This window comes from Lytechinus variegatus, chromosome 2 (genome assembly GCF_018143015.1).
Source record: "Lytechinus variegatus isolate NC3 chromosome 2, Lvar_3.0, whole genome shotgun sequence".
In the NCBI taxonomy this organism is placed as follows: domain Eukaryota; kingdom Metazoa; phylum Echinodermata; class Echinoidea; order Temnopleuroida; family Toxopneustidae; genus Lytechinus; species Lytechinus variegatus.
Window position 1 is genome coordinate 61,271,935 of NC_054741.1, and position 15,308 is coordinate 61,287,242.

At 35.1% G+C, this 15,308-nt stretch overlaps 1 protein-coding gene across 2 annotated transcripts in view; it reads left to right on the forward strand.

Annotated features, from left to right (window-relative positions):
* Positions 1 to 595: 595 nt before the first annotated feature.
* The window catches only part of LOC121408541, a 63,011-nt gene continuing 48,298 nt past the window's right edge, over positions 596 to 15,308 (forward strand). The window contains exon 1 of one of the 2 annotated variants that reach the window (XM_041600033.1): positions 596 to 1,162. In XM_041600033.1, coding sequence (XP_041455967.1) covers positions 1,064 to 1,162 — 99 coding nt within the window. In that variant the 5' untranslated portion in view covers positions 596 to 1,063. The remainder of the gene's footprint in view (positions 1,163 to 15,308) is intronic. The other variant, XM_041600035.1, reaches the window with a different exon arrangement.

The following is a 15,308-nucleotide window of genomic DNA, read 5'->3' on the forward strand; positions in this document are numbered from 1 at the left end:
AATTTCTTTTCACTTGTCGGAGCTCCTTGAAGTTGAAACCCTACAAACTCTAGGATGTCAGACTTAGCATATTTTCTCATGATTATATAATCTTTTACTGATTATTTTGCTCAAGTAAGCAGGACCAGGGAATGTTCAACATTTCATTTTGGAATTTGATTCATTTGTTTCACTTGGTAATTGGTAGCATTATTGTGGTGGAAGTGCCTTGTAGCATCGACTTGGTTATGAGCCATTGAATGTCAGAAGGTGCTTTAAGAGAGTCACAAACAGGACATTGATAATCTTCCTGCACTGTTAGAAAATTTATCCTTAAAATAAAAGAAGTTCCTGCAGCAGAGTCTCGAGAACACCTGTAATCTTACCAGATTGCGTAATCCTACATGAAATTGGTATTTGGTGGATGGAATCTTACAAATTTCCTTGAATAGAACATCATTTTCACCTTTTTAAACAGACCTGTTCTGTTAAATTGCAGAAAAAAAATCATGTTTTATGAATTTACAGAATGATTCTGTTACTGCTTTCTGCAAAATCTGTAAAATTTTTCTGTAAAATCACAGGATTTTTAACAGTGTGCGAGTCGCACCTTGAAAGTTTCCTGTGATTTTTCAGATGAATGTGAACATCGAGCGCATTTAGCAGCAGCATTTATGTGTATTAACTATTCAATTTGATGTGAAACCTATCAACATTTCAAATGATCAGTGGTGATGAAATTATCTCTGCATTAATTTTTGATGGCAAATAATGATGGATTTTCCAATTTGCAGTTTCATCAAGCATTTATGATTTGAAGCTTAGTCTGGATTCTGACCTTTAAAAACGACCTCTACAAACATTGAAGCAGAAATAAAAATAACTTTGATTTTTTTTCTTCTTGGGGGCTTTCATCCCACACTTCATTGGGAATCTTTTATCAGGACAAGGACAAGATCCTATGACATTTGCCACCACGTGTGGTTGTATTGAAGCTTTCCTTTTTTGACACTCCTGAACTTACTGTAGGAAAACCACTATTTGTGCAAACTCTTTGAAGAATTTATTTTTGAAAGAATTCAAGATGGTCATAGAGTATCGAAAGAAACCAGGGCCTCCTCGTCCTCATAAACGCTCTCGGGATCTGCCCAAAGTTAGGCAAGTCAAAAGACCTCTCAGTCGAGTAAGTATTTGTTTTCCTCTTTAGAAGTTAAAAGATGTTGAAGCTTAATTAACTTAATAAACTTAACTTCCAGTTATGATAATGATCATAACTTGGATTTGAACAAAGTCTTATGAAATACATTGTGATTTGTAGATACAGTGGTATTAAATGGACACAACATTTTTTTTTCAATGTATATCATTTGAGCTTCTTAGACAATTAAAAAAAACACATTTTAGGTGTTTTAAATATTCTTATAAGAAATAAAGTGAAGAGGAAATATAAAAAAAAGAGTGGTTATTTTTATTTCTTTTTAATTGCAAGGTAAGATTGAAAAGTTAAATTAGGCATTATGTTCATCGCACATATTTAATACTCTCTATTCTTTACCATTTATGTCAATTGTTTAGATTAAATTTTATTGTATACATACAAATAAAAAAAATGTACCAGTATTAAAATGAAAAATGTGCAAATTAATTCTGGTGGATAATGAATAATTGCAGAGAAATTATAAAACCAATAATTTCTGGCATTGTGACAAATTACAGGTCTATTTCCAAGACAACAATACATATATGTATGCCCAGTTTTGGTACATACAAACTCTCTCATTGTAACAAATACATTGTATAATGTCCTCTCTTCAAAGTTCTAGGCTGCATTTATTTTACACATGTTTACCATTATTGAAAGGGATGAAATTCAAAATCAGTAAAAAAAGAAAAGCGCCAAAAGTGCAATGGGGTATCATTCGAAATTTATAACCACATTATTTCACTGGTACATGTATGTAAAAAGTTGTGTCTCAAGATACATGTAGATGTATGCAGGTTTGGAACAAAAAGAGTACATTAGGATCATCCATGTCAGTATTGAAAATTGGAGGGAAATCCTATTCGTGTCCTCCCTACCAGTGGCACACTGTCAGATATAATTGCATTCTCGCTTGTTCCTATTTTTAATTTTAAAAGGTCATGCCAGTTGACAAAGTAAGGAGAAGAAGGGGAAATGAAAGATCGTAATATATTTCTAAAAATATAGGATGAGTCTTATCTCAGCGGCCTGTAAAACAAAGCTTAGCAATGATCGTAGAACATTTTTCAACGATTGTTTCCATTGACTATAATGTGCAATGATCAATCATATGGCTAATTGCTAACCTTTGTGTTACGGGACCTTGGGCTCTGTAATACAAAGCTGAGCCCTTGATCACAGCTGAAGTTACAATCCTTTACATTGATATCAACACTGAAAGAAATCAAAATGATCATTAGAAAGCAACAATAAGAAAATGAAAATTATTTGGAAAATGTAAGCCTGCATGCCTTGGCTGCAATGTTTTAATTGTTATTTTTTTTTGGTATTGGAATTTCAATGCCTTATAGACCAGCTACTGATATTTTATCAGTATTCTACGTACATCTGTATTTGTATCACTCACCTACCAGACATTTATCTAATTTACATTTCATAGGTCTCAGGCCTTCACGTTTATAATTTCGTGGAGCTCAACAAATCGCTCTCCTTATTTTTTTAAGGAGCTGAAATCAATTCATTACAATACATGTATGATAAATTGTAGATTTTTCTTAACATTGTATATATGCAATAGCTGTGTTAGCTATTGATTAATCTGTGGTGAAACTAGGCCTGGGTCACGTCAATACGTTTACAAGATGTCGTACGCGCTCCTGCTAAAAAAAAAAAAATTGAAAAAAAAATTGCTAAAATTTCACATTTTACATCTTTAAATCCATGAAATGGCCTTCTTTTTTCCGCAATTCCTTGAAATTACTTTGATTTAGTTGAAAACTATCAGAAAAATTAAGAATATTCACCACTTTCCCGACTCTGATTTGAACTTACCTCGGTAAATATTGTAGTACCACATGTAGACTTCCATGGTGTTGCCATGAAAATCTACATATGGGACTACATGGGACTGCAATATTTACCGAGATTAAGTTAAAATCAGAGTCGGGAAAGAGATGAATTTTCTTCATTTTTCTCATAGATTTCAACTAAATCAAAGTAATTTCAAGGAATTATGGAAAAAAGAAGGCTATTTCATGGATTTAAAGATGTTAAATGTGAAATTTGGGTAATTTTTTTTTTTTTAGGAGCGTGATTTTTTGCTCTCCTTATTTTTTTTAAATGAAGGTCTGAGGTTTGTACTTTAGTGTACCCATATATGTGATCATGTAGCTGTAGCCTATATTACATCTGTGTGTTAATATGTGACACTTATTAAAAGATCCCTTGACACATTTACACAAATGTTGTATGGCAGTGGCCTTATTTGATAATTCATGATATCTCATTTTATGCATTAGTATTTGTAGGTATCAATCATTTTGTAGCATTCATGATTTATGTAGTGTGAACAGGGAGCGGATGAACTGTTATTACTGTCGTACTTTGGCAAGAGGAAGCAAGTTACGAAAGTATCATTTGTTGTAAATGAGCAACGCGTGTTTGTCAATAGGCATCAGTGCATTTTAACAGCATATTTTCTTCAATATCTTTCCAGAGAATGATAATTTCTTCCCCAAATTTTGCCTGAAAGTGCAACATACAAAGGATGTTTCAGAAACAAAAATAACTCAAAATTGACTGATGTGTCACTTGCTTCCTTTTGCCAAAGGTGGGCAGTGTACATGTTAGCAGAATATTAAATGTGATTGACATTGCAGTATGCAGGCCAAGACCCAATTCACACTTGAAAATCACTTCCCTGGACCAATCTGATTTTAAACTGGTTCTGAGGTTCTTGCACATGGATGTGAGCAGCGAGTCTATTATTTGGGGGAGGGGGTGGGTAACAACCTATTTTGTTGTCCACCCCATTTGAGAAGAGTGAAATAATTTGTCGACATCCATGCTGCTATACACAAATTGTTAATATTGCTAATTGTACCATGATATTTGCTCCGGCAATGATTGCTCCGCTCTAAATTACACACACTAATCGAATGACCAACTTTAACCCTGGGTTTGAACACTACATGCATACTAGTATCCTACCCTAAACCCAACATAAAACCCTATTCCAACCCTAACCCTATTCAAAATTAAGCCCGGAGCAATTGTCACTGGAGACGAATGTTGTGTCACCTATTGCCAGTGGGCTGTATCTATATTGTTGCCAGATGACTTTTCAGTAGTCGGTATGTATGAATTTCTCTCATGACTAATAATAGTCATTATGGATCTCGACCGACCAAGGGAAACATAAAACATGGCCTTTTGTAGACAGGTGACTGCTACAGACAGGTTCTTATACAGACATTGTGCTTCTGTGGTCATTGCTAATCAGTTTCCATGGTTTCTTTATACGCAGTGCACTGTAAAAACTGTGGTGTTAAAACTGACACCAATTGGTGTTAATAGAGGACCACACCCTGAGGTGTTTAAATACACCCTAGAAATTAAACATAACACTAAAGAGTGTAAATGTAACAAGAAAAGGTGTTGTAATAACACTTATACAGGGGTGTAAAACTAACACCACCAATTTAACACCGGTGTAAAATAACTGGTGTTGTCCTCTATGTACACCGGTTAACACCAAAGTTTTTGCTGCGTGGCTACTAGAGAGGTGACTGCTAGCACAGGTTTGACTGTGCATGTACATGGACACACTATGCAAACATGGAAACTATGTTATGATGGGGGAAGATCGAAGTTACATATTTTTTTAAAGCTTACACACAGTTCCTTTTTCAATCCATCAGGTGGAAGGGTACCCCCGGGTTGTGCTTTCAATAGAACATGTTTTATAATGAGGCCTACTTTGTTCTAAGGGGGGAAGATCTATGTTACTTTTTTTTTTAGCTTTCATGTAGTTCCTTTCCCAATCCATCAAGTGTGTGCTTTCAATGGAACATGCTTTAATGAGGCCTACTTTATTATGAATGTCATTATTGGGTATGCTCCTAATCTTGACACATATACACCCATTAGTGCAGCTGCCAATATGTAAAGCAATTTAAAGTGGATTACTCTTTTAGCATGAGAGTAATGTGCCCTAAGAAATAAATTGAACCATGGTAACCCCCCTCCCCCCCCCCCGCGCCCTGAGAGAAAATGAATAATTGAATGTAAATGTTCAGGTACGTGGCCACCTATGCATTTTTTGTTGTTATTGAGATACTGGTAAGTTATGGCAAAATGTGAAGTGAAATAATCATAAACACTAAACTTTGTTTTGTTATCATTTCCCCCTTTTCATTAAAATGTTGTTTTGCTGATAAAATCAAGTTAAATTTAGTTATGAAGAGAAAACATGGAGCTCCGTAAGTAGCTCCATGGTGAAACATTGCCCTTTCATAGTCTACAATGAAATCAGTGATTTTTATGATGTCATTGCTAGTAATTAATAGAAATTTTCTTGTAAAGTTCTCTATGTCCCTATGGAGATAGGGTAGAATTCATAAGTCCTCTTTGGTATAGGGTTTATGTGAGGTATGTATCATATCTATGGGTATTTGTATTATGGAGTGGGTATAAAGTGCATACCGGTAAGTCCCTACTTTCTTACTGTATGAACTGCTGAAGGTGAACCATATTAATTCACTCATTTAGAGGTTTGTATCCCTCCAAAAATGGAAAATGTCAATGCAAATAAATTGCTACTTTCTTCTTCATCTCTGATTCATATCATCATCATTTGCACATCTGGAAACAAAATCCACTAATTTAAAATATCCGACAAGGAGGAGGAATTATGTGAGAGCTGCTCTGCTTGGAAGCTCTTTTATCCCCATGTCGCTGGAATCATTGAGAAAGACTGACGACATAGGTTGAATCTCAGTTCATTGACTAATATTTGTTGAGTGCCAAAAAGGCGCGAACCCCCCCCCCCCCCCCCCCCCGAAACCCTTGTCAAATGTTGTGAGTTCACCGCCCTTTTGTCTCCAAGCAATGAATGTCTCAGATTGGGTTATTTTTTGAGTGGAACTAACTAATTACACAGTTCGGATACTGTATCAGTCATGTACTCTTGAAGTGATGAAAAAGGCAAATTGTCGTCTTGGTGAGACCCACAGAATGATTGCATTTGGCTGTTTGAGTTTAGATTGCGAGTTGCAAGAAAGTGCGCGAGACAGAAGGTTTTTTCTCTTCAAGATGTGTAATATGAAACAAGGGGCAGAAATAAGCTGGACCAACAATAAAGGCCTACAGTTTCCACTTTGATATGACCCATAATTCACCATTTTTGAAGTAAATGTTGTCTGAGTGGACTGACCAAATTGCCCTAGAATGTACCTATCGGTCAAAACTTCTAAATATGAACAATCCATATTCAATAATTGTTTCAATTAGAAATTTGAAATAGAAAGAGAAAATTCATCTTGCCCAGTTGATAGTTGGCACGGCAGCCACTGTGCAGGACTAGATCAACTACATGTAACTCTCTCCCCTAAATCATTGAACGTCAAATATGGTAGCAGCAACTCCCATCTTTTGATGTCTTTTGGTCTGACACGGCTGGAAGAAGCTTACATATTCACTATTGGTTATCTAACCAATAAAAAACCTTATTATTTTCAACATGTTCAATGTCTGTGTACATGTAGGTACAATACCAAATTTACATTGCTGTTCTTCAACTACATCTGTACATTTTGTTCCATGCGTTGTCCGTAGCACTTCCCGACTGTTGCTGTTCTCCCTATCTTGCAATTTTACAATATTTTACTAATTTGCAATGTTCAAGAAATCTGTGGCCGCTTGTTTTGGAGGTGTTTATGGGAGATCGCTCATCACAACTCCAAAACAACAGGAAATGTGTAGCATGCTATGATAAACCAAGGTCAAAGTTAAAATTAGGGGAAAATAACAGGACTCTGTCACTTAAGCTGATAATGCCAGCTATTATTACATTGGTATGAATTTATCATTGCTATATAGGCACATCTTGTTATGGACAGGGGAGGTTATATTTGGAAGTTGCATTTGAGAGGGTGATATCTCTTTCAAATAGGCCTAGGCCTGTGGATGTTTGATACAAATGATAAATCACAATGAATTCCATGTAGCCTAATTTTTATGGTGATTTTTGATTTTTGATTTTTGAAGTTTATTTGGCATTTTTTGCATTATTTTTCAGCAATACACCTGTATGTATGAATGAACTTGCAGTGCATGTTTGCAAAAAGAAGTAGAGTTTCCAGCAGAACATTGTATGTGTAAGCCATACTAGTTTATATACATGTAGGTACATTGAAATGATAATAAACAGTACATTTTGTTTTGATTAAATAGTGCTTTTAAGAGTCCACTTTATATGTTAAAGTCTGATTATTCATTTGATAACTACTGTCATTCTGAAATCATATCATAATATTGAAATTGAATATAACTTGTCTTGTACACTGTAAATGCATTAAAAAGCCTGAAATCTAATAAGAATTAATGTTTGAACCATAGTAGTATTCCTTTGAAATATTTATTGAAGGCAACCACTATATTTTTTTCTTTATTTTGATTGAAAAAAGCTATTCATTCCTTTGGGGCATGCATGCCATCAAAAAAAGAAAAGTGACACAAAAGTTCATTCTGAGTCCATCCTCTCTTTCCAATTTGAGAGTGGTTTCTTCCAAGAGTACTCCTCGTTCCCGTTCCGTGCTTGGAGGACGTTATGCACGTCGTCCTAGGAGGAAGAACGTCACCCCTGGCCCTCTCCCAGGCTATCCTAGCCAACACCCGCAGTCTCATTTGTCAACACCCTAAAGATTTGCCTGATCACGTACAAGAACAACAAACAAAAATCACAAAGAGAATAAAGGAATCCTGCAGGAGGAAGACTCTGACGGTCATATTTTTTTCTGAAAATCTTGAAATGACTTAGGGGAACAGAAGAAATGCAAAATGTGTGAATGGTTCTTTTAGAAGGGGTTGAATTTACTCTCTTTCAAGCTTTGGACAATAGTTATATTACATTTATGCTAAGTCTGGAATAGTTTTGTAATATTTATAAATTGTAAGGAATAGTTATGAAAAATGTTACAATTGTCATGCCTTTTCTTAATTAAAACTATGTGTTGTCCATTTAGATGACAATGCCTTTATGGGAATTTTTTTTAGAGGTTTAATACTAGTCTAGATCTGAGGAAAGCAGAAAACAATACTTTTAGCTTTCATAACTCACATATGATTTTATATCGTGGCGTATGCACAAATTTTATATTGGGGAATGGGGAAATAATTTTCAAACTAATTTGCTAATACATATGTGTGTGCATTAAAAAAAAATCACAAGCAGTGTATGTTCTTTATTAGTCTGTTGATCAAGTGTTATAAGATAGCATTATATGTAGCCGGTGGATATAAAACTTCACAGGATTTTGAAGCTCATCAAAAATCATGAAATTTCTAATTGGCACTTTCTCAGTCAAAACATGGTTTTCATTCTAATACTGTGTCGACTGGGCTAGAATTTAAAATTTTCATAATTTATCTGCTGGATGCTGGACCATCCTTGATGAGTAGCACATCATTGATATGCCAATTTTTATTATATGTTGAACATCAAATCCATCAGATTATCAGTAGTATAGTATAGTATTTATTTTCCGTATAAAAAAGCAAAAAAAAGCAATATGGATGGATTGCCCATTTTCAGTTTAGTCGACATGATTTTCATTGAAGTATATCAAAACCATTATTTGACTTTATATTTAGACTTTATTATTTGTTTTAAGTTATCTGAAATTCAAAAGTAGGTCAATCTAATGTGATCCTTGTGACTCCTCAAGAAAGAAAGAAATTTCACTCTAAAAGCCTTGTAAGTTTTTTTTTCTGATGAGACAGATATGTACTGCCAAAAAAGCAAGCTATAGAAAGAATAGGCTGTCATGCATCTTCTATGGATCACCATGGCAACAGCATGCCTTTAATTCCAGTATTTCCCCTTGCCGGAGCCCTCAATAGCTTGTGACTCAGGGAGGCTTTCACGATGGATCGTACTAGGAGGTAGAGTAAGCAGTGTTCCACTGGTTGACAGAAGACCTTATGAATACATCTATATGGAGGTAGAGAGTATGCAACTAGTCTCACTTGCCAAACATCCATGATTTGCTGTTTGAAGAATCCTGTTTTATTCCTTGAGTTGTCAACATTTTTAATCCAGATGTATTTTAAAATATGGATTTACCTGTAATGCAAATCAAAATGAACAAAAATTGAGACTTTATAGGTTGCCTATTTGCATTTTCAAACAGTGAATCATTGCTTTCATTACTTTGCCAATCTAGAAAGCTCAATGATGGGTTTTATTTTAAAAAAATACTCAGGAATGGCACAGCATATGTCACTCGAAGAAGTATCATTTTGTCAATACATATTTGTCTTTCAAGTTTCTAATAACATCCCATATAATTGCTAGCATTCAAGGTTTACAAAGGTGTTGGCTACCAAAGTTAGATGCAATCAAAATCCTTTAAACTCTAAATAATAAAGGGCTCGGATTCCATTCAACTTAGGTACCCGGTACCAAACCCCATAAACTGCCATTTGGCAATGTGTGACTGGCGACTGCTAAGAATGGTTCCACAAAATTGGTCATTTTGGTTTGACTGAAACTATGACTGTTAATTGTGTAACTGCATTTTGCATGAGGTATGTAAACAATCCCCCTAAAATCAGGATTGGCATCACCAACCCTCCAGCTTTACCATCCGCATGAATTACAATCTTAATCGATTCCCTGAAAAGAACTTTTACCTATCATTCACATCTTCTATATGTGACCTTTTCAACAATATCATCCTGTTTAATTATAGTGTCCCTGCCAGTTCCCAGTATTTCTCTTAGACCGCAAGGCTCTCTCTGTAGAAAAACATGATCACCATAGATAGATCCTCCCGATAGATCTGGAGCGGCCGGTTGTCCCAGGGTTGTTTAGCTTGAGTCACGAGGATCATCCCGTTTGTCTATTTTTAATCTGCAGTATCAAATCTAAGGCTCCGTAGCCGGACTCTCACAGAGCTCTGACAGATTGGCTTCTCTTACTCTTTCCCTTTAAAGGCAAACCCGATGGCAAGGGTCACAAAAGTGGAGGAATAAAGTTTTATAAAATTACCAGGAATTCTGGAAGTCAAAATATTGTTTATGGTGGTAATATTAAATTTCGTTGGTGTCCAAAACTGCCTAAGTTTCATTCTTTAGAATATTCAATTTATCTTTAAAATATTGGAACAGTTTTGTGATAAAAGATATTGCTTCATGATGTGAATGTATGTATGAAAGGGGAATTCCACCCTGACCCTAGTAAATCCCTCCTGATGTGAAGTTAGTTTTTGAAATAAATTAAGATAAATGAGAGAAACACATCAATGAAGGCTTAATGAGATCCTTCAGGGTACATTAAACTGAATTTCTTAAATATTATACAACCTTATTAAATTATTCAATAGCGCTTAAGAAATTTATGATGTTTTTTTCAATCAATGGAATTTTTTTTCATCTTTAGAAGATGTAGACATGTTGAATCTAGGTGACCTGACCATGTCCATGGTTTTCTAAACAAGCTGCCAAGTCATAGCTTTAAAGTTGTATGTACTCTGAATATTACATGCAACTGGATCAGGTAATAGCACCCTCCGTTGTAGCGTTTTGATATTTCATAATAAATGACCTTTCAACTCTTTGCATGAGAATGTCACCATTTGACACCAAATAATACACATAATTGTTATGATGAGTTTAACACAGATTTAACAACTGTACTTCATCTCAAAAAGCTTAGAATGAAGATTGCACCCTAAATTGAATAAGTAGGCCTATAGATCACATATATTTTTTTGTCATTATTACTACCTTTATTTTTTCTGACAATAAAAATTCAAACTTTGAAAGTGAATACAGTAACTTTTAAAGAAATCAGTCAAAATGACTAGATCAGTAGTCAGCTGGGTGCAACTGATATGTCTAGTCACATTTCTGCTGAATATTCTAGTCAGAAATAACTCTGTTCCAGTAAAATATGACTAGAAAATAGATATGACTAGAATAACAGTTGCACCCAGCTGACCTGATTAACTAATCATTTTGACTAATTTGTTTTGAGAGTTTACTCTAATATGGACTTTACTTGATTCATTTCTTTTCATATGTATGCAATACTCTTTACAAGATAATGTGACCCTCTCTTCAGGCAGTCCCCTCTTGTGTGCTTCTCTAGCTTCTCTGTCCAGCTTGCAATCTGTCATGCGTAATACAGGAACTAAAAACAGATTCCTGGATCAACTTACAAAGCCGCTCTAAAGCACTATGAATGAATCAGTTAATAGAGACTGGGAATGATGACAAACTTCTTTTCTTTTTTTTTTATAGTATATTAATGGATCTCATTATTTGCACTATGTATGAACTTGCCCTGCTGAAAAGAACACATTGGCCCGTATTCTGAATTCAGGTTTAACTTTATAGACCATGGTCTAACTCTGTGCTAAAAGTATGGGAAGCCGTAAGTGTCAAATTTTTTTATTCAGTTCTATGTTTCTTATTTTTACTATGTTCTTTCCTGATTAATCAATGGTGAAGACAATCATCTATTTATGCTTCCTAGACAATTATGAATGATTTGAGAGCCAATTTTATTTTAAACTTTGGGAAAAGATCACCTTTACTACCTTTCTTCGTTTTTTGTTAAAATTACAGCCTATAAATTATTCTGCATGTATTCATACTTTAATCTTCAGTTTTAATGGGAAAAGTAGATAATTAAAGTTTTACTACATATGCACGTCTTTGTACAGCCAAAGAAAATGGGACCCATGAATCAATAATACATTATAATTGATGCCATGTAGATATTAATTCCCTTTCTTTTGTTATAATGTTCCTTCGGTGCCAATAATGATATTTTCTGCATCATGTTCATTACAGTTTGGCAACTCCACACATCCTTGTCACAGAGGCCTGTACATTCCTTCCGTTAAAGTGTGATATTTCTGTCAGAAGTTGCCAAAAATAATTTGTAAGAAGTAAGAATAAAACAGGGATCATCTTTTTATAAATCCATAGTGGAATGTACTTTGTTTTCCATCTATTTTTGGATATAGGCATAAACTTTCTGGCCTTTGAGGTTTTAAGTTTTTTTTTATAGATTAACTGGAAATCTAAGTCTCCCTTGATAGTCTGTTAAAACTAGTTCATCGAGTTGATATTGTATTGGAGGAAAACTGTGACCTACTGCATACAGGACTTTCCTTCATTATCCATCCATATATTGTTGACCTATGATTGCCAGAAGTTTCAAGTTACTGCAAGTTGTCAATTATTTCATGAGTCAGAATTTTGTGGACATACATGTAAGATGAAATGTCTTGAAAATGGACAACAATTTTGGGTGGGAATTGTAACTACTCTTTGGTGTAGAGGTGGGGAAGGGCTAGTCTGCAACACAGACTCATTTGACACTTTAACCAATAACAGGTCTTGAGTAAAGACTCAGCACCATAGGTTCTGTCCTTGGTAGAGCCTAGTCTGCAGGTGCAGACCCTGCTTTAAACTTTGATCAACAAGTGTGCCTCAAGACTAGCACATACAAAACTTGCTGTGAGAGCGCCTTCAGTACACAAGGCATGAGTAGGCTGCACATTCAGACCCTTAACTCGAGTGAAGGGTTTGCCCAGCAGACGAGTTAGAGCCAGCCACAGTACATAGTGAATCTAGTCTAATGACTTCAGACTCTGCATTATGCACTATGCAAATTGCGAAAACCAAGGGTCTGTGCCTTCAGACTGGGGGGAGGGGGGGGGGGGGGGGGTGGGGGTAGTGGTGGAGTAAATCCCTCTTTCAAACCATTGGAACTAATAGGCTTGTGTAGAAACAGAAAAATCAAAGAATAAGAATAAAGAAAGTTTGAGAAAAATCAGACAAATAGTGAGAAAGTTATGAGCATTTGAATATTGCAATCACTAATGCTATGGAGATCCTCACATTGGCAATGCGACAAGGATGTGTGATGTCACTGATGAACAACTTTCCCTTTGGTGGACTATAAAATACCCTCAAAATGTCTCTTTTTGCTTTTTGTTATGATGATACAAACTCTTTATCCATGATGTATTCTTAAAAAATATGTATTACATGCCCTCATGTAGACAGAACACATGATTTATGGATAGATGTGATAAAAGAGGCAATTCTAGTGAAATATATACTAAAGTAATGGGGAGAGTTGTTCACAAGTGACATCACACATCTTTGTCGTATTGCCAATTCGCTATCTCCATAGCATTAGTGATCGCAATATTCAAATGCTCATAACTTTCTCATTATTTGTCTGATTTTTCTCAAACTTTCGTTGATCTGTTTCTTTGATTTTTCTGTTTTCACACAAGCGATCTTGTTCCAAAAGTTTCATTCTCCTTTAACCCCCATACATAATATAGATTGGAGCTGATATATATTGTACATGTACATAACATTGGTTTTGACTTTTATCCATCAAAATATAAGTCATTGTGTAAATTCCGATTTCCATGCTCACCTGCTCAAGATGTACTGTAAAGTATGAAGTACTGATTCTGTCAAAACAAGGAGTGTAAATTACTCTATTTCTCCTTCCTAAAGATGCTCGTAATAGCAAGCAATTGTGAGTTGTGGCGCGCCATTGGGCACACCCACTCTCCCCAACCCACTCCCACCCGCGCACATGCAATGCTCATTTGTATGGCCCAAACCTCCAGATTCCCCTACTCAGTAACACTTTTGTTTTGAAATTATGCTTCCTACCTACATATATTCTAATTGTAAATACTGCCCTCAAATGCCCAACTATGGTAATCATTACAAGAATGTTGATTTTTTTTTAATAGCTTCCGTTGCGAAGGCATGCACAAAAATTATCAAACATTTTCTGGAATAAATGTGTTCTTGTTAAGTTTAAAATGGACAATTATAGATGTACATGTACCACTTAGTATCAAGTCTGTGCATTCACCTTAGATTGATGTAGGACATTTGAAGTATTTGGATGAAATCAAACAGTTTCGTGGAAATAGAATCCACTGCCGTCTGCCAGAAAGTTTATTTTCATGCAGTGAATTTATGTGGTAGTTCATGCATTGGCTTCCTTCTCGGAAGATACAGATCAAATTTCATGCAAGATCTGTAACTCATCCAAGAATAGTCCAGGACGATATACAGGATTAGAACGTGATAGGGCTAATTCTTGCCCCCATTTTTAGCTCCCTGTTGCCATAGATGCCTAAATTTAGCCCAAATATTATGAGCATGTGAACAAGTTTTAGTTATCTTTCTTTGGACTTCAAGTTGTAATCTGTGATGAGGGCTAAATTTTTGTTTTCTTCTTGAGAATGCTACATCATTGCTGATGTATTTTATGAATCTTGTTTCATATAAATGTGTGTATTCAAAATTGACAAGGATTGCAGTCCTCAAGATGCTAGAAAGAGTCTGATTTATACTTGATACTTGAAGTCTGTAACATTGTCGAATAACAGGGGTAATATTACATGACCCAGACATCTCTAATTATGTTTTTTCTTGTTTCTTCATTTTCTCTTTCTCTTTCCGTCCCCCCCCTTTTTTTACTCATCACCACCAAAGTGAAAGGGGGTTGGGCAAAGGCCCCTCCACCATTTGCTTGCATGCCACTCCTGACTTTTTAGATTTTTTCTTGCTTCTTTGTAAATTTTATCAATAGTCATCAAATTTTTATTCAATTTTTTATGCAACATCTGTGTTATGATAAACTCTTTCACTTTATCCGATACACATGAATTCAGATTTTGGAAATAATTATCTTCATATTTACCATGAAACTACCACCTCTATAAAAATACTATTTAAAATTTTATACAATATGAACCATACAGTATTTCTTTAACATTTTACACAACCGTGCTTAAGTTATGAAGAATTTTATCAAAAATTAAACTTTGTTGTTAAAGATTCTAAACACTTGTTTAAACTGATTATAAACAACTGCTGTGAGGTTCATTTGTATCAAAAATGTAACAGTGATTTTACTGAGTATGGAGTGAATGCAGGCTTTAAACCTAAGTTTTATTACCCCCAAAGAACCATTAGAAAGACCATTTTATGAAGTAAATAGCCTGGAACTCTCACTTTGTTTAGTTAGCTCAAAGTAGCATGCTTCCATGTGTTTGCCTTCTTTGATCGT